General features: G+C 54.8%; 1 protein-coding gene across 3 annotated transcripts; it reads left to right on the forward strand.

Annotated features, from left to right (window-relative positions):
* Nucleotides 1–2,145: 2,145 nt before the first annotated feature.
* On the forward strand, nucleotides 2,146–15,679 carry MTG2 (mitochondrial ribosome associated GTPase 2). Of its 3 annotated transcripts, none has more exons than XM_082856443.1 (7): nucleotides 2,146–2,361; nucleotides 8,987–9,211; nucleotides 11,230–11,377; nucleotides 12,606–12,721; nucleotides 13,221–13,439; nucleotides 13,617–13,755; nucleotides 14,469–15,679. In XM_082856443.1, the coding sequence occupies exons 2-7, from the start codon at nucleotides 9,008–9,010 to the stop codon at nucleotides 14,861–14,863; spliced, it is 1,221 nt and encodes a 406-aa protein (XP_082712569.1). In that variant the 5' UTR covers nucleotides 2,146–2,361; nucleotides 8,987–9,007; the 3' UTR covers nucleotides 14,864–15,679. The 3 variants fall into 3 exon arrangements, with proteins under 3 accessions (XP_082712569.1, XP_082712571.1, XP_082712570.1); XM_082856445.1 differs by having other exon boundaries at nucleotides 2,146–2,295; XM_082856444.1 differs by lacking the exon at nucleotides 2,146–2,361 and adding an exon at nucleotides 4,156–4,517.
* The last annotated feature ends 9,013 nt before the right edge of the window (nucleotides 15,680–24,692 follow it).

A 24,692-nucleotide genomic window follows, 5' to 3' on the forward strand; every position in this document is an offset into this window, starting at 1 on the left:
CACATCTTATTTTTATTTTTTTTATTTTTTTATTTTTATTTTTTTATTTTTTTGCGGTACGCAAGCATGTGGGATCTTCCTGGACCGGGGCACGAACCCGTGTCCCCTGCATCGGCAGGCAGACTCTCAATCACTGCGCCACCAGGGAAGCCCCACAGCTTATTTTTAAAAAGAACACCACTGATTCTACTGTGTTCTTCCTAATGAGAAGGAAAGCTCTTATGGAGAGAAATTTGAGTCATTTTTACATTCCTAGGACATTAAATGCCATTTAAATTCTGTGCAGACATTAGAGACAGCTCATGTGGAAAAGTCAGGTCAAAGGAAAAATTCTACATTTCACTAATAAGTCATAAGGACATTTTATCAACTCTTACCTGGATAACAATATCCATATTTATTATGACCGCTTTAAAAACATCTTTGGATAAATGCTGACATATTTCCAAGACAACCAAGAAAATAAAAATATATCCAGTTCTTCATATATCAGGTCTACTGAAGGTAATGTTTTATTAAGTCTTAAATTGCAAGTAGTTCTTTATCCAGAATTGAATACTTTACAGTGTATAAGACATCTTCGACGTGTGTTTACTGGAATGAATTCCCAGTCCACACTGGGAATATGGTGGCGATTACTTGTTGCTGTTTTGCAGATGAAGCACTACGGCTCAGAGGAAAGAAGGGGCGGGTCGAGTACAAGTCCTGTTCTAGGACCTTCTCCCCTCCTCTGTGGAGACAGAATCACACATGCATTGGGATAGAAGTGTTTATTTTGTAGACATACGGGTTTTTAGAAACCCTTAACACTGGTAAGGGCTTAAAAATACATCTCTGTATTAAATTATTGAAATGAGAGTCCTTAACCGCTAAATGACACAGACATTAGTAATTTCATTTAGGGAGTCATTTCCCTTGATTTTGTCCTGTTCTTTCCTGACAATTTTCATAGAATTTGCAAACTCAGTCGGGGATTAAATTTTCCCGTTGAAAATGTTAAGCATTTCAGAGAACTGTGAAAATAGTTTATTTTTATTCCTTGCCAATCTGGGAATATGCCTTTTATGTGTGTGTATGTGTGTTTGTTTTTTTTAAGTGCTGTATTAATACTTTTTGAAGGAAAAGGACACTTAAAAAAACTTATCCCGAAACTTCAATCTGAAATGTCTTACATTAAGAATTTCTTGAATGTTGTGTATATATTTTTAAAAGCACTTTGTGAAAGTTTGTACATCTATTTCCTAATTTATACATGACTGTCGGTGTTCATATATTTAATGATTAATAACAAAATGTTTATTTAACGTGCTGTCCGTTTTTATGTAATATTGTGGGGAAAGTGATGCCAGCAGCTCGTTTTCGTTCACTGTTTCGTGTCTCCTCTTCCGCAACACGAATGTCTGCAGACGCTTAGGCCCGAGAGTCGCTCGCGCGGTGCGGTGCGGTCAGTGCCGCCGAGTTGCCACGACCGAGCCCCGGGCGGGGCGGGCCTCGAGCGGTGACCGGCGCGGCCCGCGGAGGTGCCGACAGCGCCCAGGCCGACGGCTGGCCCCGCCGCCTCCGGCCCGAGCATCCCTCGCGCGCCCGCAGCCGCAGCCGGGCCTCGGCGGTCCGTGCGGGGCGGCCGCTCACACTCGGACCGAGAGGAGGGCGTTTCCGTGCGACTTCCCGGCCCTGACCGACCAGGTCACGCCGTCTCGTCCGTGAGCACAGCCCGGTCCCGGACAACCATCCTCACCCGTCCGTTTCTCTCCTCAGCCGGACTTTGGCGTCTAAGTTGTTTATGCCTTTGTTGTAATTAATAAACTGGCTCTTCGAGAACCGTCCTGGAGACTGAGTTTCCGTGAGGTGATGGGGAACCGGAAGCCCCGGCGGGGAGACGGCTGCCGGGCCCGGGATCCCTGCATCCCCGGGTCCCTGGGTCCCGAGGCGCCCCCGCTCCGCACGCCGGAGACCAAGCTCACCTCTGCGCAGACGCCAGCAGCTCCGTTTTTTTCCCCTCCCAACCCCGTCCCGCGCCGCACATGCGCGCAGGGGAGCCCTGCGCAGGCGGGACCCGCCCCGGAAGTGACCCGTGGAGCCGGCCCCGGAAGTGGCGTGCCGTCTGGAGTGGTGAGTGCAAATAGCGGCCGGGGGAGCCCTCGCGTCCACGGCCCGGGCTTCCGGCTTCCCCTCAGCGCGCGTGGGCGTGCTCGGGTGGCCCGGAGACTCCTTTGGGTCGAGGTCCTGAGTGTGAAACGGTTCCTCCCGGATGTTGCTCTGTACCTGCTGTGGCGCGCGGTTGCACCGAACAGCGTGAGCGTTCGCACAGGAGCGGCGTCCTCCTGCGAGGGCGCTCTGGGCGGGCTGGGCCGGCACCGGGTACGCCGTCCGCGCCGCTGTGGACACCGGGGTCTGTCCTGCTCGCGGGCCTGTCGGGAGGAGGGAGGCGTGTCCTTGGGGCCAGCTCCCTGGAGGGGGCTTCCTTCTGTAGAGGGCCCTTCTCACGACACGAGCGGAAAGGAGATCACGCTTTTCAACGCAAGTCGGTTCCCAGGCAGATATGCTTTAGCAGAGAAAACGTGTCCACAGTTAAGGAGCACAAAACTGATCGTTTTAAAATGACCCTTGCCTCGGTTCCCTTGGATGGTGGTCGCGTACACATCCCTGATTTGAAGAACCCTGCTGTGAAATACGGGCAGCGAGGACACTGTGTTGGGCACGCGAGAGACTCTCTGAGTCTCAGCCTCCACTGCTTTAGAGTGGGCGTAAAGGGGCTTCTTCCCTGGCGGTCCGGCCGTTAAGACTCCGCGCTTCCACTGCAGGGAGCACCGTTCGATCCCCGGTCGGGGAACTGAGACCCGCGCATGCCAGGCAGCGTGGTAAACAAAACAAAACGGCATAAAAAATGTAAGGGTCAGAAGTTATGGCACCATCACTTTAGGATACTTTAAGGAGGGTTTGTAAAGGCCCAGTTTAAAGCAGAGTGTGCAGGGAAACAGCAGAGTTAGTGTGTTTATCACGCGGTAGTAACAGTGGAGTTGCTTCTGCTCCTGGACACCCCAGGATAAGGGGAGGGCCAGTTACCAGGACCAGCAGAGAGCAGCATAGACGGGGCTTCCTCGGCTGGAGGTCGACCTTCAGTTGGGATCCAGCCCTCCTGCGCCTCCCTGCAGTCTCCGCCCCACGGCAAGGTAGCTGAGAGTAGTCATGCAGGTAGGCTTCTGAAACGGAGCAGGGTGGAAAAGGGGTCTAGAAAAGCAGATGGAAAAAAAACAGCATGCACTGTTACCCCTCACAGGGTGGTTGTAAGGGATTTTTGTTTGTTTGGTTTTGGCCGAGCAGCTTCGGGGGGGTCTTAGTTCCCTGACCAGGGATTGAACCTGGGCCCTCGGCAGTGAGAGCGCAGAGTCCTGACCACTGGACCGCCGGGGAATTCCCATGGAAAAAAATTTAAAATTTCCGGGCTTCCCTGGTGGGGCAGTGGTTGAGAGTCCGCCTGCCGATGCAGGGGATGCGGGTTCATGCCCCGGTCCGGGAGGATCCCGCGTGCCGCAGAGCGGCTGGGCCCGTGAGCCATGGCCGCTGAGCCTGCGTGTCCAGAGCCTGTGCTCCGTGACAGGAGAGGCCACAACAGTGAGTCCCGCGTACTGCAAAACAAAAACAAACAAAAAATTAAAATTTCCGTAGGAGGATCTTAGAGGCTCCTGGCAGATAATAATGTGTATGGACCAGTAGAACTGATCTTAACACTTTACAGAACAAAGTGAAGCCCTTGCTGTGTATTGAGTGCCTTCCCAGCATTTTTAAAAGCCCCCATCCTGTAATCATGAAGTCTGATTGACTCTGGGCCCTCCGCTTTCACCACCGTCCCACCTTTTGTACTCTGCTCTGCTGGGCCCAGGAAGAGGGATGCTCCTAGGAGGAATCTGAATTCCCACTGCACAATAAAGACCAGCGCTGTCCAGTAGAACTTTCTGTAATGGTGGAAATGTGCTAATGGGTGCTGGCCATTGTGGTACCCACTGGCCACATGTGGCTGTGAGCACTTGAAATGTGGCTTGTGTGACTGAGGGACTGAATTTTTATGTTTAAAATTTTTTTAGTTAATTTAAACTTAATAGCCGCATGGGGCTATTGGCCAGAGCAGGTAAAGCATTAGAAGGAAAACAAAGACCAAATAGTCATGTGAAACCAAAGTGAACTTGTTCACGTGGCAAGGGAGAGCCACGGCACGCGTTCAGCAGATTTTTCCAAACACACTGAAGAGGTAAAAAGGAGGAGTACTCCACATTAGGCAAGATTCAGAGTTCAGGTCTCTGGTTGGCTTTCTGATCGTCACCTCTGATTGATCGCTTTCAGGTTTCGTGTTACCAGTGCCCAGAAGCTTGGTTTTCAACCCAGCCGGGACGGATGGCATAGCTCTCCAACAGACTTAGCTGTGGGTGTGCTTCTTTGATGATCAGGTGGTTGGTTTTGCCCCTTGACACCCTGCTTTCGCACTCCACTCTTCCCATCTGAGAGATCTGTGACCTTGGGTAAGTCACTTCACCTCTTTGCCTCTGTGTCCTCATCTGTACTTTTTTTACAGGGCTGTTATGAGAGCTAAATGCATTAATCCCTGGAAAACACTTAGAACAGTATCTTGCCAGTAGTGAGGTAGAGGTCTTAAATGTTTATTGTTAAGCTTATTGTTAAGCTAGATGCTTTTGTAATTGGTGTCACTGTAAATGGGATTGTTGTCTTAATTTCATTTTATAGTTTGCTGCTGGTATAGAAGAACACAGTTGACTTTTGCAAATTAACCTTGTAACCAATAACCTTGCTTCTTCCGGCGCACCGCAACGAGGAGCGGCCCCCGCTCGCCGCAGCTAGAGAAAGCCTGTGCGCAGCAACGAAGACCCAACGCAGCCAAAAATAAATTAATTAAATAAATAAATTTATAAAAAACAAAACAAAACAAAAACCTTGCTTCTTTGTATATTAATTCTAATCTTTGTTTTATAGATTTCACTGGAATTTGCTGTGGAGACAGTCATATTTTCTGCAGTTTTACCTCTTTTTTATTTTATTTTATTTTATTTTATTATTTTATTTTTTGCAGTACACGGGCCTCCCACTGCTGTGGCCTCTCCCGTTGCGGAGCACAGGCTCCGGACGCGCAGGCTCAGCGGCCATGGCTCACGGGCCCAGCCGCTCCGCGGCATGTGGGATCTTCCCAGACCGGGACACGAACCCGCGTCCCCTGCATCGGCAGGCGGACTCCCAACCACTGCGCCACCAGGGAAGCCCTATCACGCACATTTTTAATTGTTAGGCCTTCCTGATGACTAATTCCATTTGTCATTATCAGATGCCTTTGTTCATCTTAGGAAATGCTCTTTTTCTGGAAGTCTGTTTTGTCTGAGTTATGTGTATGGTTAGGTTTAGGGTACCATTTTATTATTTGTTTTCCCTTTGTCCCTCTTCTTTGTTCTGCTGTCCCCTTTCTTTTGAGTTATCGGAAAGGCTTTTAGCATTGCATTTCGTCTACTTGTTGGCCTTTGGACATATCTCTGAAATACATGTTAGTGGTTGCTCTGGAGATTACAATGATCCACTTAGACTTAAGATTTGTGCCACTTCACAGAAATGTGGAAACCTTGCAGTCACCTCTGCATGCGTGGAAAACCCACTGGACAGTGTTATAATTTTCCTTCTACAGTCATACATATTTTAAAACTCTTACAAGGAAAAAATAGTCTTTTTCTTTTTTTTTTTAAAGGATAGGTACTTTTATTCATTTACTTATTTATTGGCTGCGTTGGGTCTTCGTTGCTGCACGCGGGCTTTTCTCTAGTTGTGGCGAGCGGGGGCTACTCTTTGTTGTGGTGCGTGGGCTTTTCATTGCCGTGGCTTCTCTGGTTGTGGAGCATGGGCTCTAGGCGCGCAGGCTTCAGTAGTTGTGGCGCGTGGGCTTAGTAGTTGTGGCGCGTGGGCTTAGTAGTTGTGGCACACGGGCTTAGTTGCTCTGCGGCATGTGGGATTGTCCTAGACCAGGAATTGAACCCGTGTCCCCTGCACTGGCAGGTGGATTCTTAACCACTGCGCCACCAGGAAAGTCCCTCAAAAATAGTCTCTTATACTTACCATCTCTGTTGCTGTCTCCTCATTCCTAAAGGTTGGGGTTTCCCTGTGGTGTCATTTTCTTTCTGGGGTACTGCTTGTGGAGACAGTGTCTCCCACCACCCAGCATGTCTTACTTCATTTCCCTCCCTGAAGGATATTTTCACAGGCTGTGTAATAATGCTGGGTGGCACTTTTTTCTTTTAGCACTTTAAAAATATCTTTTAAGAGGGCTTAATGCAGTGTGGGATCTTGGAACAGAAAAAGAATATTCATGGGGAAACGTGAAATCCAAATGCCATCCTGAGTTTAATTAGTAATAACATAGCAGGGTTGGTTTCTTAGTTTTGACAAGTGTACCCTGGTCATGTAAGATGCTAATATTAGGGGAAACTGGATAAGATGTATATGGGAAATCACCTTTTCTATAAATCTAAAATCATTCTGAAATAAAGGTGTATTTAGGACAATACATTAACAGGAAGATAACAGGAGGAGGGTGTCCCCATGGAGGGGCGGCCCAGTGGAAGGGGAGAGCACCTACGTCAGGAGGTGAAGGTTTGGTTACTGTCGAGGTTGGGTGAGTAAACATACTGCGGGTAATGGAGCCGGGACTCTGACAGTCAGAGGATGGACTTGCAAAGACAGAAGGAGAAAATTAGAACCTTGTGGTGTTGAATTGGAATTGGGATTATAGGTGTGAACCCATGGTTTTCAAAAGATGCTGCTCTAAAACTGTGGGTGGATCGGTGTAGCAATGACTACAGATGTGAGTGTTGTGTGTGGATGCGTTTCCCTTCGTCTGCTCTGTCCACGGAGAGGACCCACGAGCAGCACCACCCCAGGACCCCTGAGCACCCCCAGCATACAGGTGGCCTTCTAAATACCATTCTCCACTAAAAGAACCGGGGCTCCTTGGAGTAAAGGCTGATTGCAGGGTCAACCAGGGAGAGTACCCGGTGAGCGTGGGACATTTTGTGGCAGGAAGCAGGGAGCGCTCACAGGTTGAGGGGCACGTGTCAGAAGGACACCAAAGCCAAGGGATGGGCTGCCACTGCCCAAACCAGAGGCAATTTGAGCATTGGAGTAAATGATAGTAACAGTGTAGCTAACTGAATAAAATAGGAAACTGAGCCCGTAAAAATGAGTAAATGGACAGTTTATGAGGAACGGGATTTGCACAGTCTCAGACCACCTCTCTCGAGGTCCTCGTAACTACACAGGGAGGGAGGGGTGCCCCGACGCAGGGAAGCGGGCAGGGCCCCCCTGCGCTGGAGCTCCGTGTGCAGGGTGAGCAAGGCCCCTGACTCGTGTGAAATTCCTGCCAAAGGTGCATTGCCCTCGGCTCGTCACAAAGGGACGTCCGTCAGAGGGAAAACGAGGACACGCTGCAGAACAGCTGGCCTGTGACCTTCCAGGTGTCAGGGGCACGAGAGTCAGGGAGGGGCTGCAGAGACGTGGCAGCAAAACGCAGCTCGTGGTTCTGAGCTGGACCCTTTGCTGTGGGAGCCGCTATAGGGACCGTTAGCCAAAGCTGGGGGTCTGGGCGTGGCTGGTGGCCCGGTTTCAAAGGCCATCCCCCCGGTTCCGTAGGGGGTGCCTCTGTCCACAGGGAGCCACACTGCCGTGTCCCGGGGGTTGGGGGTTGGGTGTCAGGTCGGCCGCTCACCCTCAAGTGGTGCACGGACTCTCCTTTGAACTTTTCTATACCTGATTGTTTCCGAACAAAAAGCAAAGCTTTTCAGTGCCATGCAGAGGGAATAGCTCCCACCAAGGAAGTACTTCCTTTTCAGAAGGGTCAGGAGGTGTGGAGCAGGAGGTACAGGAGGGGCTTCAATGGAAAAGGCGAGCCCTGTGTCCTCGCCTGCTGTGTTGCGCACGTGGTGGCTTTATGAATATTTTTAAAATAATGCGTGTACATTTGTATCCCTTCTGTATATGTAGTTCGTACTTAACAATGGGAGGAAAGCCTCAGTGGTTTCCTTTTATGTGGCACACGTGTGCCTGTGAAGCGGGGACATTGGAAGTGGGTGACGTTCAGAACAGTGGACGGGGCGGGGTTGTCGTCTCCTGGAGGGCTGGGCCTGAGATTCCTCGCATTGGCCCTCAGCACCCACAAGATATATGATTATCACGAGCTGTTTAATGAACGAGCAGTGGTGTAAACAGCTCTTAGTTAATGAAAAGTAGCTCACGCTTACTGAGTTTTCACATGGGCCAGGTACTGCTGTCGTGCCTTCTGTCCCTCCCAGCCTGGTCCGTCGTCAGATGAGTGAACTGTCCTAGGTCGCCCTGGGGGAAAGGGGCAGAGGTCCTTGTGCAGAGTCTGGCGGCTTACCCACTGCACCCATAGGAAATATCCCACTGTGTTCCAGTTGGACCATTTTAAACTGTGCAGGATAACACCATAGCATCTGAGTAAATGGGTGTTTTTATTTTTAAGAAATTTGGATTTGAGGCTGAGATTTCCTTTTTAATATTTTCATTTAGCAGGTATTTGCTATTCTATAGGGAGTATATTCCAGAGTTGCAAGAGATTTAATGATTTAATCCTTTGTACACAGATCTTTCCCCCAAGTAGCATATAGGCTAAGGAGACTTGTTTTCGCTGCGCTGTGCAGCTTGCGGGATCTCAGTTCCCTGACCAGGGATCGAACCCGGACCTCCGGCAGTGAAAGCCCAGAGTCCCAACTGCTAGGCCGCCAGGGAACTCCCTCCAAGTAGCATATAGGCTAATAGGGCATGACTCGGGGTGGAAGGTGTTGAGTGAGGTAAGAAAGTCATTCGTTGGTTCATTTATTTGTTTCAGAAACACTCGCCAGCATTCTCCTGTGCCAGATGCTCACACTTCTTTAGTTTCGGTTTCGTGTTCAGGTTTAAACCAGATGTCTTATTTTGCCAGTTTGCCTTTTGTTAAGGAGCCATGATACGTTCGAGGCTTTTCGCAGCAAGATCCTGGCCGGTGTTGGAGGGCGTGGGGTGCTGGACACCGTTGGCACGAGTGTTTCCCAGGCCCGGGCAGCTCCTTCCCCAGCACGCTTCTCCCAGGCTGCTCTCGGTCAGCTGTGCGGACGGCACCAAGCACCAGGAGCCCCCCAGGAAGAAGCTGCTCTCAGAGAAAAAACTGGTGAGGCTCTAACCTTGAAGGAATTTGACTGCCGTTTCCCCTCTGAAGGCACAGGGCGTTGTTTTGAGCTCTTGTTGTCTTGTCTTTGTTTATCCTTGGAAATGAGGCCGTGAGATGAAGGCCTGCGGGTACCAAATACTGGGCTGGCCTAAAACTGCGGCGGACCCAGGGCAGTGCCCAGCGTGCCAGAAGTGATGACCGTGTTCTCTCCCTTCGCCAGGAGGGTGCCTGGGCCTTATGTATCGTTAGCCTGTGTGTCTGAGATATGTACTATATATATTCTTAGGTACATGTGAATAGTTCTTAATTTATGGCAGGGGGGTGTGGGGACCAGGGCATACACCTTTAGTTTTATAGTTCTCCAAGGCTTACATGTTTTTTATTCTGTTTATCAAAACCTGTTTAAAACATGAATGATCTTTAATTAAATTCAAGAATACACATGTTTATAATCCACTTTGTTTCCTCCCAAGTGCGGCTTCCAATTAAGGCTCATAGGGCAAACAGTACTTCATGTGGAAAATTACTTTGGCAGTCCGCGTGTGCACTCAGATATATCAAGTTTTCACGTGGTTTTGTCTCCTCCCCAGAATGTAAACATTGACTCTTAAGTTTTATCTTCTGTACGATGCTCCTTAGTTGTGCTTTTTTCCCATCGGGGTTGATTTCCATTATGTTCAAAATTGTACATTGCGTTTTTGAAACAGTAATTCATGGTTTTTCCATGTGGTGGTGCCAGAGCATCATAAAGTATTTCTGTATTTTCCTTTAAAAAAAGATCTGCTTATGGAGTAGTGGATGGAAATGCAGATGCCCTGGTCCCCATGGAGGGGCCATGTGGGCGGCCACGTCAGCCTGTGCACATGTGCGGGGAGCAGGTGGGCTCCTCGGGACGGGACGGCTGGGCTGGGAGTGGCGTCCTCAACACTGCCCCCTGGCGCCTTGGGCAGCTGGGCGTCTTGTCCTGTGAGCAAGCGTTTATTAAATATCAACCTGGTTAGGGGACTTGCCTGGTGGTTAAAGCCCTGCGCTCCCAGTGCAGGGGCCCAGGTTTGATCCCTGGTCAGGGAACTAGACCCCGCACGCCGCAACGAAGATCCCGTGTGCCACAGCTAAGACCCGGCGCAGCCGAATAAATAAATGTTAAAAAATATATAGATATACATATATATATATGTTAACCTGGTTAGTTAGTTCTGACTCGTTAGGTAGGTTGTGTCTCCCTTAGGGACCTAGAGAAAAGCTTGCTCTCAGATAAGGGCTCTGTCTGCATCACCACATTTAAAAAAGGAGACCCGGGCTTCCCTGGTGGCGCAGTGGTTGAGAGTCCGCCTGCCGATGCAGGGGACGCGGGTGCGTGCCCCGGTCCGGGAGGATCCCACGTGCCGCAGAGCGGCTGGGCCCGTGAGCCATGGCCGCTGAGCCTGCGCGTCCGGAGCCTGTGCTCCGCAACGGGAGAGGCCACAGCAGAGAGAGGCCCGCGTACCGCAAAAAAAAAAAAAAAAAAAAAAAGGAGCCCTGTTCAGTCAGCCACAGAAGACTTCTGTTCTTAGTTGGAAGCCTGATAATGGCCCAGGGACTGTCACTCTCATTCTCTCGTCCTGAGGAGCAGAACTCTCCATTAGTAAAGACCTGTTATTTCTTTTTTTTTTTTTTAAAGACCTGTTATTTCAATAACGTGTTTCTATTTGAAAAAGCTGGGAAGACGCTTTATTTAAGGAGTATCTCCTAAACTGCGTTTTATTTAGGTTTTTAGCGTGGAGTTCGTGACTGGGGTGTGTATTCCACGCTGAGCACTTTTAACATCTGCGTTGTTGATTTACATTTGCTTACAAATAGCAGTGACTTGTGGGAACTCTTTCTTATATTTGCATCTTAGGCGTGATTAGCAATATTAATATCATTAGCTTCTAATTTTAAAGCCTGTCATGGGTAGAAAAGGTACATTACAAATGACTGCTTGGTCCTTGGGAGGACTGCAGAGTTAATAACGACAGGCCTCTGTGTGTTCTCTGCAGAAAAGGCATTTTGTGGACCATCGCCGAGTGCTTGTCCGAGGGGGACGCGGAGGTGACGGGGTAAGCTGCTTCCACAGTGAGCCCCGGAAGGAGTTTGGAGGCCCCGATGGTGGCGACGGAGGCTACGGCGGCCACGTCATCCTGAGAGGCAGGTGTCCGAGGGGCAGCCCGGGGAAACGCGCTGTGTCTGCGCGCCTCCGGGGTGGGGAGTTTTCACCTTCTTATCCTAACAGGAAGTTGGATTCAAAAATTGACCTGTGGACATCATTTTATTAAATTACGTGGATGTTCACATTTAGATAATCCACCCAAAACCAACTTTGATGGTTTTGGTTTTTTTTATTTCAGGAACACAAAGACAGTTTACTGTCAGGGAATCTAACATTCTGGTACAGTCTGTCAAAGGGTTAATCTGTTACTATCTCAGTCAAGTGCTGAAAGGGTACTGATTGCCCTGACACACATGGAGCACAAATATTAGCAAACTAGTCCCCTCAGTAACCATTCACAGCATAGTAAGTACAGCTGTTTTCAAGATGATGATGACATTATGGGTAATTTTTGAATTGTTTGAAAATTGTAGTATTTTTTGAAAGAAAATAGGAAATTAAATTTTTCAAAAAATCACATTGCGGGCTTCCCTGGTGGCGCAGTGGTTGAGAGTCTGCCTGCTGATACAGGGGACACGGGTTCGTGCCCCGGTCCGGGAGGATCCCACATGCCGCAGAGCGGCTGGGCCCGTGAGCCATGGCCGCTGAGCCTGCGCGTCCGGAGCCTGTGCTCCACAACGGGAGAGGCCACAACAGTGAGAGGCCCGCGTACTGCAAAAAAAAAAAATCACATTGCTAGTTTAGCGACTTTTGCTACAACTTTATTCCGTGGTCCCAGGTACATTCTTTAGATTTTTTTTTCATTTTTATTTTATTATTTATTTATTTATTTTTGGCTGTGTTGGGTCTTTGTGGTTGCACGTGGGTTTTCTCTAGTTGCGGAGAGCAGGGGCTACTCTTTGTTGTGGTGCGCAGGCTTCTCATTGCAGTGGCTTCTCTTGTTGCGGAGCATGGGCTCTAGGCACCTGGGCTTCAGTAGTTGTGATGCGTGGGTTCAGTAGTTGTGGCTTAGGGGCTCTAGAGCGCAGGCTCAGTAGTTGTGGCACACGGGCTTAGTTGCTCCATGACATGTGGGATCTTCCCGGACCAGGGCTCGAACCCGTGTTCCCTGCATTGGCAGGTGGATTCTTAACCACTGTGCCACCAGGGAGGTCCCGTCCCAGGTGCATTCTTAACGTTCTGAATCTGAACAAAAGAAACTTAACAACATGAGATGGGTCTGCCTTTGACACAGAGGGAGATGATGCTTCTCGCTCTGACTTCCAGTTGACCGGCAAGTCAAGTCCCTGTCCTCAGTCCTGTCTCAGTACCAGGGCTTTGACGGAGGAGCCGGCGGCAGGAAGAACTGCTTTGGGCGAAGCGGCGCCGTCCTCTACATCCAGGTAGGCCATCTGGACCATCAAGCTCCCAGGTCCTGCCGAGTGGTCCAGAGGGGCCCCGTCCTCCCCAGAGCAACCCTGGACGGGGACTCTGTGCTGATTTCATACCGTGTGAATGTGTCACCTGTTCAGAAAGTCATGAGACGATTATATTTACGGCGAGGGGCCCGTAGGTCTCCCCCGCTGTCTCCAGCCCCGTGGGGCCCGCAGGTCTCCCCCGCTGTCTCCAGCCCCGTGATCTGCCCCCACCTACCCTCTCGGGCACCTCCCTACGAGTGGAGAGTTTGTGCTTTCAGCATCACTCTCGTTTTCCAGATGCTTTTGTTTACCCTGATGCTTTAGATGCACTGTTGGGAAAAGCCATTTATGCAGTTTGCCTGCAGTGCAGTCAGCCTCTCAAGCCCTTTAGGTCTGGGCCCTTTCCCAGATCCTTTGTCCCTTTGTGGAGCTTAGTTGTGCCTCCCTTCTCATGCTGCCCCTATAAGCACTTGTTATTTTTCAGGTCCCCGTGGGCACTTTGGTGAAGGAGGGAAACGAAGTCCTGGCTGACCTCTCGCACCCGGGTGATGAGTTCATCGCAGCACTGGGCGGGGCAGGCGGGAAGGGCAACCGCTTTTTCCTGGCCAACAGCAACCGAGCGCCCACGATTTGTACCCCCGGACAGCCGGGTCAGGAGCGGGTCCTCTTCCTGGAGCTCAAAACGGTGGCACACGCTGGGCTGGTGGGTGTCACCTGAAGCCCCGGCGGGAGGATGGTGGGGGACATGCCAGGAGGGCAGCGGCCGGGCAGCCCACTTTCTCCCATCAGAGCCTGTTGGCTTCGTCAGGAGCCCTGCTGTCCCTCGTCCCCGGTTCCCGACCCAAGACCCCCGACCTTGGCCGTCCCCACTCTCTTCCAGGTCGGATTCCCCAACGCAGGGAAATCCTCGCTTCTCCGGGCCATTTCCAACGCAAGGCCCACTGTGGCCTCCTACCCATTCACCACCCTGAACCCGCATGTGGGGGTTGTTCACTGCGAGGACCACCAGCAAATAGCAGGTAGGACGCCAGGGCCTCTCAGAGAGTCAGAGCAATGCTTATGTAACTCTTGCGTGTAGCGTTGTTTTCTTCATTTGAAAACTGTGGTTCTTTATCAGAATCAGGTTTTAGGTTTGCTTCCCACCCTCTCCCCCAGGCATCTGTTAGTGGCAGTGCAGGAATTGGAGTTTAAATTTCAAACCTGGGGAAATTATTCCTTTTCACCGCCTCTATTCTTCTCTTTCATCTACGGGGAACTCGGCACCATCAGTCACGTGGACAACGTGTGATTTAAAAAGCTTTCCCTGTACCATTTTGAGAGAAGAAAACTTTCCAGAAGATAATGTACCCATTAAAAATAGTCAGCCTGCTGGCGACGCGATTTGTGTAGCGCTTTATACTTGCAGAAGACGCTATCGTTTCTATCGGTAATCCAATTATTAATAGAGTACAGGAAGCCGTCTTCCCCTTTTTTGAATCATTTTTGAAGCCAGAAAGACTGCAATGTGTTAAGTAGTTCTTATTAGACTGATCTGTCATCACGCCTGTCAACCAGATATTTCAAAGCATTAGCAGAGCTGAAAGCTGAGATGCCTCAGATGGCAATTGGCCTGATGCATCACTGAGGCAGTAAATTGAACGACTTCACTTGCAAGGTGTTCCTTGGAAGGAGAGGATCAGAACTCAGAGGTCTCAGGTTCCCCTCCTGGACCGTCTGCTCTTCTCCTCCGCAGTGGCCGACATCCCGGGCATTGTCCGTGGAGCCCACCGGAACCGGGGCCTGGGCTTGGCCTTCCTGAGGCACATCGAGCGCTGCCCCTTCCTCCTGTTCGTGCTGGACCTCTCGGTGCCAGAGCCGTGGACGCAGCTGGATGACCTGAAGTACGAGCTAGAACAGTACAGGGAAGGCCTGTCCAAGAGACCCCATGCCGTCGTGGCGAACAAGGTCGACCTCCCTCAGGCCAGAGCCCAGCTGCCCCAGCTGCAGGCCCGCCTAGGCCGAGAGGCCATCGCCCTGTCAGCGGCCACTGGGGAGAACCTGGAGGGGCTGCTGCTGCATCTGAAGGAGCTGCACGATGACCACGTGGCCGCGGAGCTGGAGCGGGGCCGCCAGCCTCTCCGGTGGTAGCGGAGGTGGTAGGCCGGGAGGTGGCATGGGCAGTGCCCAGGCAGGCTGACTGTGACCGGAGTTGAGGAAGGAGCCCCAAAGAATCAGAGGCCTTGGTGCAGCGGCCTCCCCACCAGCTCAGGGCTCCCCACCAATGCGCCCCCCTGCCCTGGGCCTGGGACCTTGGGGCGGTGGACGCTCACGCACCCGCCCGTCTGTTCCCGGTGCTTCCCGCTCCCGCCTGCATGCGACTGACATGCTACGATGGGCTCGTCTGTGTTAATTGGCCCCTGATTAGCAGGGACCACACTCTGCCTGACGTCGCCAAATGCTGCCAAGTGCACACGGTGGGTGGGAGCTGGTGTTCCCTGCTGACCCTTGGGTGGCGGCAGCTGTCGCAGAGGTGGGCCCTTGATTCCACGGCTGTCAACACGCCCCGTGAGCGCAGTTTGGCGGGGATGCTCTGCTGCGCGAGGGCCAGGGGAGGGAAAGCATTTGCAGGTGCAATCCTCAGATGCCGCCGTCTGAGGGAAGCAGTGAGGGTGACACCCGCCCTGTCGTCCCAGACGGCGCCGTGCTCTTTGGGAGCCGAGCTTCACGACTGCTCCCAGTATCCGACCCAGGGACGTGTGGCTTCTGACCCACTTAGTACACGCGAACGGGTTATTAACTGCGGACTGCAGGTGGGGCATGGCAGCGCCGTCCCCCAGGGTAGCCAGTGTCTCAGGTTTGTGCTTCTAGGTGTCGATGGGAGCCGTGCCCGCGCCCCCAGCGTCCCCTGACTTCAGGTGCCCCGTGAGGACGGCGCAGCTGCTCCTAGCCTGCTCATCCGGCAAAATGGCCTGGAACTTTTGTTCCCCCCAAATAAAGTCTGATGCATCTTATGTGTCCCTGAGGGCCTAAGGGACGAGTGGAGAAGGGACCCGGGGCCCTTAGGGGATCGGCCTCAGGGTCCGGAGGCAGCTGGGCCCCTGGGTGCACTTAGGCCAGTGTCTTTTCCACACGTGGGGGTTGGGCAAACCTCGAATAATAAGCCAGCGCCGGAGCTCTCAGGAGCAATTCCGTTTTGATCTGACATCAAATTTGCAGCTAGAACAAGAGTCCTTTACCTGCGCCTTTACTTTAATGCCTCGCAATCTCAGAGGCCCTCGCGCTCTGGGGCCAGAGCTGGGTTCTGCATGTATTTGCCCTCTCTCAGGCCACCGCGAAGAGCAGCATTAATTATCCACGGCCTTTCATCTTGCTTGCTGGGCGCCCGCCACGTGTGCTCTTCAGAGGGGAGACGCTCAAGATGCCTCCCGTAGCTGGCCCAGAAGGGGCGCCCCAGAGGGCAGGGGCTCTGTCCTGTTCTCGACTGTGCCCCCAGCAGCCTCAGGACCTGACCCCAAGGGGGCACCAGTACGTATTTGTGGAATGAGCGAGTGCGTGGTGGCTGATGTCAGGTGCGTTTAGGTTTCTTTTAGTTTGAAGACTATTTGACGGGTGGGTGGGTGCCGAGCAAGAGCCGTGGCCCGCTCCCCAGGCCCAGCTTCAGCCGGGCCACCTCTTCTGGCCGTTCCCGCTCAGTGACCTGCTCCAAAGTCTCAGCAACTCTTGCTTCCTTGATCAGCCCGGGGCGCCACCTGTTGACCTCTGGCCCCTGGACGGGACTTCGCTTTCTCATGTCCTCCTCCCTGTGCCCTCCCCACGGCCGCACCGGGTGGCCTGGGTCTGCGTCAGGCCAGCAGGGTGTGGGCTGTGGGGCCAGGCGCTTGGCCGTCTCCGTGGGGCCCTCGTTCCCTGGGGGCTGGCACAGCCCCGCCTTGTTTCCTTGCCTGGCTTTACCTCTTCCTCTGCGTGGTGTTTCTGTCCCAGCGTCGTCCCTCCCCTACTGATTTCATCTCCCAGAAGCTCCAGCCGCCAGCCTTTCCCTGAGATTTCTTCTCTGTGCCCTTGGCCCTCTGTTCCCATGCAGGCGGTGGGCTCAGCGCCTGGCGGGGCCTCCCGGGGCGGGGTGGCCGTCTCCTCCCTGGTCTCCTCTCCCTCCCGCTTTACTCTCTAATTCATTGGCAAAGACCCTATTTCCAGATAAGGTCACATTGTAAGTTTCCAGTGCTTGTGAATTTGAGGGTGCCGTCAGCCCAGTCAGCACTCTATTCTAGTACCCTGCTCAGGCCCCTTGGTCTCCCCGCACGGCAGCACAGGCACCATAATCCCTGTATGCACGGGTCCTTCCTCCACCCCATCTTGGGCCACCCCCTCCCTCCAGCAAAGCCCCAGCCCTGACCTGGCCTGCCCTCCCCTGCTGCCCATCCCCTCCCTCTGTCCTCTGCTCCAGCTGCTTCTTGGCTACACTAAGGACCCTCCAGGACAGCAGGCTTTTGTGCTGCCAGTCCCTGTGATGCAAGTGCCCGTCCTCAGACACCCTATGAATGCCCCCCAGCTGGGGGCCTCTGACCACCTGATCAAGCAGCCCCACCCACAAGGGCCCTGCCCTGCGCCCCGCCAGCCGCTGTCAGGCGTATGGCCCCCTGGCCTGGCCTTTCGCATCAGCCCCTACCGCCACGAGGCTCCTGGTCTGGGCTGCGTCGCAGGGCCGGGACAGTGCCGGCACCGGAGGCATAACAGACGTGCTGGGCAGGTTGTCGTTCAGTTGAATACATGCACGTGTGTGGGGATACATGCCAGCATGTTTACGGACAGGGCACACGTTCAAAGACCATGGAGTGGAGAGCACTGCCCAGCGACAGGGCAGCAGGCGGCTGCGCCACGTGGCTGCCTGCGGATTCCATTCAGACGGTGGGAGGGGGGCCGGCCTGGGGTGGGGAGGTGGCTGCGGCTCTAAAAGGGCAGCACGAGGGGCCTGGCGGTGTCGTGTGTTGTGATGAAGTCGCACTGAGCGTTTGATGGGTAGACTTCCAGTTTGGGAAAACGAGGACGTTCCGGAGGTGGGTGGTGGGGATGGCCGCATGCCTCTGAGCTGTGCACTGAAATGGCGGAAAGGGCGAGTTTTAGATGTATTTGACCACAGTGAAAACACACGTAGAACTAAGCGCACACACTCACACACGCACATGTAGTTACGCAGGCACACGCGTGCAGGTGAGCATGCGCTGGGCGCTGTCTGCCGTTGATGTTCATCTTCTCGTTGCCAGGGCGGCTCTAATGCTCGGACCCACCAAGGCCAGAGTGTCGCCTCTCCGGAAAGGGCAAAAGGCCAAACGGAGTAGAGGGGACACACAGGCCTCTGGGGCGGGGCTGTGCGTGCCCGAGAAGGGGCCCCTGGGCGGTCTCGTTCTGTCTTGCAATCCTTTGATTCTTTAGAGGAAAATATCTTTCCTTGCAAGGAATCAGTGGGCACCCGTGGGTTGATATTTTCCCAGAGCCAGGAAATCCTTCCAGTTTCTGCTGTGGCCTTGGGGTGGGCAGGTTGCCCAGCCCAGCCCACTGAACCTGTTACGCTCAGCACTGGGAGTATCGCGGGGACGCCCACGCTTGTCGCCCCACGCCAGCTGCCTGGTTTTCATCGTCTGTGCAGCGGGGACACTAAGGCCCAGCAGAGTAGCTTAAGGCCCACGGCCTGGCCTGGGGGTCGAGCCTGCTCACTTCAGCCCCACCCAGGGTGCGCAGCCCCTGCCCTGTGTGGGGTCTTGTGGGAGCCACAGGTAAGGACAGAGCAAGCCTCAGGGTTGAGAGGGCCGTGCCCCCAGGACGCCAGCACGCCGCCCCTGGCCAGGCCCAGGACTCCAGGCCACAGGCAGCCACCCGCCCACCCTCCCACCAGCCCAGCCCTGGTCCCTTCCCGTGGCTTCCAGAGACCTGGATGGATCCCTAGAGCCCAGCCCGGCCCCTGCAGTGTCTGTGAACACGGGGAGGGTCACCGGCTCTGTTAGGATTGAATTTCAGATTCACAACAAAGAATGCAGTACTTAGCTAACAGATTATTTGTTGTGACTCTGAAATCCAGATTGCACCGAGCTCCTGTGTTTTACCTGATGGCGGAAGTGAAGGGGTGAGGTGCGGGGGGAGGTCGTGGAAACAGCCCTCATTGATGCTGGGCCTGCAGGGAGGGCTGGGGGGCTGGGCCAACTTGGGCGAGGCTGTACCTCTGCGAGGGGCCCTGCCTTTCTCCCATCCCTGGAGGGGGCCTTGGGGGGCAGAGGCCAGCTGCCCCCGCTGTCCTTGGGGTGGACCCAGCAGCAGCCACCCCTGCCTAAGATGGTGGGCACCTGTCCACCCGTCTGCCTTCCCCGTGACAAGGGGGTGCCAGCTGGCTCACAGGAACCACGGAGGAACGTCTGGGGTCCATGGCTGATTAAAGGAGGCAACTTGAAGCACCCGGCACTGGTCCCATGAAATATCCGTGTGGCCCGCAGAGCTGCTGGCCCACCACGGGGGTTCCGTCCAGGATCTCCGAGCAAGGGACCCTGACGTCCCAGCTGCACGGATCTGGAATCCTTGGTGAAGTCAGCGTGTGGCTCAGGGCCCAGCAGGTAGCAGGAGCTCAAGAAAGTGCAGACACCATCCACCCCCAGCCCTTCACCCACTTGGTGTGTCTTACGGTCTGAAATACCTGCATTAGAATTTGCCTTCTTTGATTTAAAGATCGAGATCATCCTCTGTTACAGTGCACATCTCCCCCTGTCCCTGGAGGAGTCAGTCCCGCACACTTCAGTATGAGTTAATGGATTGGAGGGGCTGGGACAGAGCCGAGCCTGGGCTGTCAAAGGAAGCCCCAGGCCCTGAGGGGCACCCGGGAGGGGCTGGCGAGGAATGGTCTACCCCCTGCCCCCTCCTGGCTTCTCAGGAATGTGGTCCTGCTAAGCCGGGGCCCAGGAAGGAGGGCAGAAGGCAGGCCGTTCCCCGTCCACTGAGCTGCCCCGACTCCTACACGTCTGCTCAGAACCAGGCTTTGCTGGACTCTTTAAAGATCGTCCAGCATTTAAAGTGGAAGCATTTAAAGATCATCAAATTTGTCATGTTTGAATTTGGAAACTGGTGACTTCGGAGTGTCACGGATGCATTTTTAGCGCAGTTCCCACAGCGCTACCACCCCCTCCCCCCTTACATCCAAAACCCTCCTCTCCTCTCTCCCTTCTCCCCTTTCTTCTTTCTCTTTTGAAGGATATTTTTGCGCCCCTCTGAGATTTGTGTCTGACAAACTCCAGAGCAAGGTGCCTCCTCTGGACACAGCGCCTGCCGCCCTGGAGCAGGATGCCGCGTGCTGTCTGGGACGCTCTCCTTAATGGACAGGGAATCTAAGGCCAAGGCACTCGCCTGGCCGAGGTCCCCCTGTGGACAGGAAGGATGTCACAGACAAATGGCTTGGCCTCCTGACCTTTCACCCTTAGAGCCAGTATGTTACTCCTAATATACCAAAAATCATTATTTTCCTGCCAACAATCATTACTAAATAATTGACTCACTTTCCTATTTTTTATTAAAGTCACAGACCTCCCATGGGCAGAAGTGTTCTGTTCCCCTCCCCTACCCCAAGACAGAGGGATGCCAGCTTGGGCCATCACATTACAAAACGTCATTTCATTGCCGGCTTTAGGAAGGAAGGGGCATTTGGTGACTCATGAAACCAAAACGTCCAGGTTCTAGCTTCAGGCCAGGCTCGGTCCAGGCGCTCAGACAACAGCACGTGGAAGCCGCCTCCGTCCAGCTCGGTGTGGCTTTCCTCCGCCTCGGCTGTGCCAGGTGTGGCCCCTCCACGGGGTGGCCTCTGTGAGGATAATGTCGGAGGCCGCCAGGCCGGCAGCCCCAGCTGAAGGGGAGCACAGGCCTCCCAGGGCACCAGACAAGGTCCCAGGACTGCTGCTCTCTGGCCTCACTGGAGACGTGCACCACCCCAACCTTTCCCGGTGATTCTGACCAGCCATGCCTGGGATCCACGCCCATCCTGGAGCCACTGAAGTAAACGGGGAATGGTTCCCAAAGGAGAAACGGGCTGCTGTCACCAGAAGAATGGGTGCAGCAGGAGGCCTTGGGCACACTCAGGAGCATGTGTGTGTCCCCTGAGCCTGCTCCGGGTGCCTGGGGGTCGGGCTCGGGAGAGGAAAGAGAAGGTGGCCCTGAGAGCCAAGGGCCTTGGGAAAATGGTCATGGAAGGAAAGTCATTAGCTGTGTGACCTTGAGCAGGTCATTTAACCTTTCTGTGCCTTTGTTTCCTCATCTGTAAAATGGGAATAATAGTACCTACTCTGTTCGGGAACTAGATGAGTTTACATAAGAAGAGGGCTCGGAATGGTGCCCGGAACATAGTAGGTCTGTTCATTATAATTGTAGTCTAAGCACAGTCCCTGTGCCAGGTGCCATGGCCATCCTTCCTGGGCAGCACCAGGGACCCCCAGCCTCAGGCCCTGCATGCTCCAGGACCCCCAGCCCTGACCTGCTGGAGCCAGCATCCCTCCCCAGATGCGCCATCAGGCAGGTCTCCCCGGTGTGCTCGCCATCCCAGGGATGCAGTTGGGCCCCCAGGAAGGTGCAGCGTGGCAGGGACCCGCTCACACACCACCATCCCCTGCGGTGCCTGGGGAGAACCCAGGGAAGAGTGAGGATGGGGTCCTGGCCCCCACCAACTGCTGAGTGCGGGATATGGGGCGAGTCGCCCAGCCTCCAGGGTCCTGGCTCTGGGGAGTCTGCAGAATGGAGAGTTGAGCAGCCCCCCGTGGGGTGGCCACGAGGATGCAGGGCTGCAGTAAGTGTTGGTGGAAATGTTCTCTGCAGCCCCGAGTCCAGCCACGAGTGTCAGGATGGGGGGTGGGGAGGCAGAGGCCAGACAGCGTGTGGCTCCCCAGATCTCAGGCCTCCAGAAGCCCTGCCAGCTGACCCCAGGCCTCCGTTTTCATGGCCCTGATGCCCCAAAAAGAGCGTTGAATAATTTGTCCTTTTGTAGAAGGATGGGGACTGCCTGCTGGGCTCCTGAGAATGTAGGGTCTTCACCCCAGGCTGGCAAGGACCCTCACCCAGCGTGTGCACAGAAGCTGTTCTCGGGGGGTGCCCCAGAGCAAACACCGGGGCGGGAGCGCACCGGGGCGGGAGCGGCAGCCGGACATACGTAGCCGGTGCCAGACCAAGGAGCCCTGGAGATGTGCTGGCCCCTGAGGGCAGACAGCTGGCCCCGATGGGAGGAGCCAGGTCATCCACGGGCACCCAGGGCAGAACCCTGTGTCGGGCCATTGCCCAGGTCCTCAGTGCCACTGCCTCCCAGCCTCATGCCCCTGCCAGTCTCTGCACCCACTGCTAGGACTGCGCTGACACGGGCGGGCCACCCAGACTGTGCTCCATCCTAGGGCCTAAGGCTCACTCTCTGGATGCCTTATTGTCCTCAGAAGCAAGGCCACGCTCCTTACCTTAGCCTCCAGGCCCTGAAACATCACTGCCCCTCTGCCCCCCTCACCTGCGGGCCCTTCCTTCAGCCTCAGGCTCGGCCTCTGCCACCTCTCGGGGCTCCCACCACTGGGCTCAGTGGAAGTTTGTGGAATGAATGAGTGAAACGTCACCTCCGCAGACAGGCTCCCTGTCCCCCCCGCTGACGAGCCAGGCCACCCACCTCCTGGTCCCCCCACAGTCCTCAGCCCCCGCGGGAATGGCCCTGCTGATGCGCCAGCCCGTTGTCCAGCAGACAGCCCGGCACACAGTAGGTGCTCAATAAACAGCAGCTGCTGACGTGGGCGGCGCCTGCAGAGGTGGCTGCTTCTGCCTTGGGGCTCAGCTTGTCTCTGCTCCCAGCGGTCGGATCCAAGGAGAAAGACCCCCTTGGTGTGTTTGTTTGCTGCTGGACATGAGCCCAATAGACTCCGTGTCTTTCTCTCCTCCTCCATCCCTGCGCAGTAGCTCGGGAAGCGGCAGTTTGCAGAGATTGAAGGCAAAATTTCTTGAAAGGCTGCACTTTTATCTTCCAATTTGTAGCCATTTAGCAGGGCCGGGCCGAGGGGCAGCGAGGGCTCTGGCTGTGCAGGCCGCACGGAGGTGCCCACCGCTGCAGAGAATGGGTTCTTTGTCCTTCCCCAGACAGCTCTGGGCTGCGGGACGGACACCCACCCTCTGGGGGCCGGGCAAGTCTGCAGGGCTGGAGGGAAGGCCAATGGCTAGCCCGCCAGCCTCACCACGGGCCCCAGAGCTGCGAGGGCTTCCCCAAGCTCTGAACCCACAAACAGTGGGCGACCTCCCTGTCACCGCCTTCCCCGGCTGCTCCCAGCGCCCTGAGGGGACCTAAGGCTCGCCCCTCCCTTGGGCCACTAAAGAGGGGGTCCAAGAAGAACGTCCTGCCTTGAGCAGAGGGGGCCCTTCCGGTGGAGGGAAAGTGCAGAGGGGAAGGAGTTCCAGCTGGGATTCTGGAGGAAGACTTCTGGGTGCTTGGGAAAACAAAGTGCAGGTGCAGCTGAGGGGTGAGAAAATGTCTGGAAGAGGAAGGTTTGTGGGTTTCAAATGTTGCTGTGAAGAGCTTCGCCCCCTGCAGTGGTGAGACACAGAGCTGGCGGGCACCTCACTGCTGGAGATGGGACCCATGGCACCCAGCTGTAAGGGAGGGACATGAGGCAGCCAAAGGTCTCTCTGCCTTAGGAAGAAAGGACTGTGGACGCTGGGCCAGCACGGTGGGGAGGGTACGAGAGGCTGTGTCCGTGAGGTCAGGGGAGGGAGGGCCCTCATGGCTGGAAAGAAGGGGAGGCTTCCTGGAGGAGGAGACATCCGACCCACCCCAGTGTCTATTGCCCCAAAGTTGGGCTGGTCTTGCCCCCTTTCTGAGTGGACTCTGGCACCTGGGGTGAGGGCCAGTGTCTTCCCCCTCCGTGGAGCCCACTGGGCCCAGGATCACCCAGCATCATCCTGTCAGGTCCTTCTCCCCGTACCCATCCATCACCCTCAGTCCCGCCTCCAGGCCTTTGCCCAGGAAGCCCCTCCCCCCCCTTGGCCCAGCCCCTCAAGCTCAGCTCCAGTCCCCACACCCCTGGAATCTCCCCAGGGGGAAGATCATGGCTGAGAGCGGTGAGAACTCCTGTCCTGGGGGCAGGCAGGCTGCAGCAGGTGAGGGCTGTGCCACGTGTTTTCAAGACTGGAGTGGGGAGCGGGCGGGGCACTGCCGGGGCACACGTCGCTTGTTAGGATTGAAGCCTGGTATGACCGCCGGGCTCGTCCGCTTGAAAAGGACCCTGAGGCCAGGGGGAGGGGCAGCCCTGTGCCTCATGCCCACCTGGGTGCTTTTGTGGCCCCCTGGGTCCCCGACTGGAGTACAGGGGCTCAGCCACCCCCCACAAAGTCCTCAGGAATCAGAACCAATAAAAAAAAATACACTTTACTGTGGACTTTGGGGTCTGCAGGGGCAGTGCAGCAGGTGCGCGGGGAACGGAGCATGCAGAGTGCCAACCAGGTGCACGGGATATGGTGAAGCGGCCCCTCTGCTGGGCACCCAGCCCCTGGTCTCCTCCGACTGCCCCTGGGAGCCCCAGGACTCTCAGGGCGCTGCTGGGTCCCCGTCAATCCCAGAAAACTCTGGTTGAGTAGATGGAGAAGGAAGGGCAGCCCGCTGGACGAGCAGGCGTCCGGGGCTCTGGCCGCTCGCAGAGCCGCCAGTCGGGGCCCAACACCGCGAGCTGGGGGGCGGGGTGGGCAGAAGCCGCTGGCGCAGCTCAGCCGGAAGCAGCAGCACGAGGAAGGAGGGCGTGGGAGCCCACACACCAGCCCTGAGCTCCTCGGCAGTTTTGTCTCTCTTCATTAAACATCCAAGGAACAGCGAGTTCACGGATGTGTTTTCTTCTTCTCCGCCTTCCTGAAACACCCAGAATGGAGAAGCGGAGACCTGCCGCGAGGTTTCTGGGGAGTACCCGGCACTTGGGGAGCAGAGAAAGTTGGAGGGAAGAGGGAT

This window comes from Leucopleurus acutus, assembly GCF_964270905.1.
Source record: "Leucopleurus acutus genome assembly, chromosome: 16".
In the NCBI taxonomy this organism is placed as follows: Eukaryota; Metazoa; Chordata; class Mammalia; order Artiodactyla; family Delphinidae; genus Leucopleurus; species Leucopleurus acutus.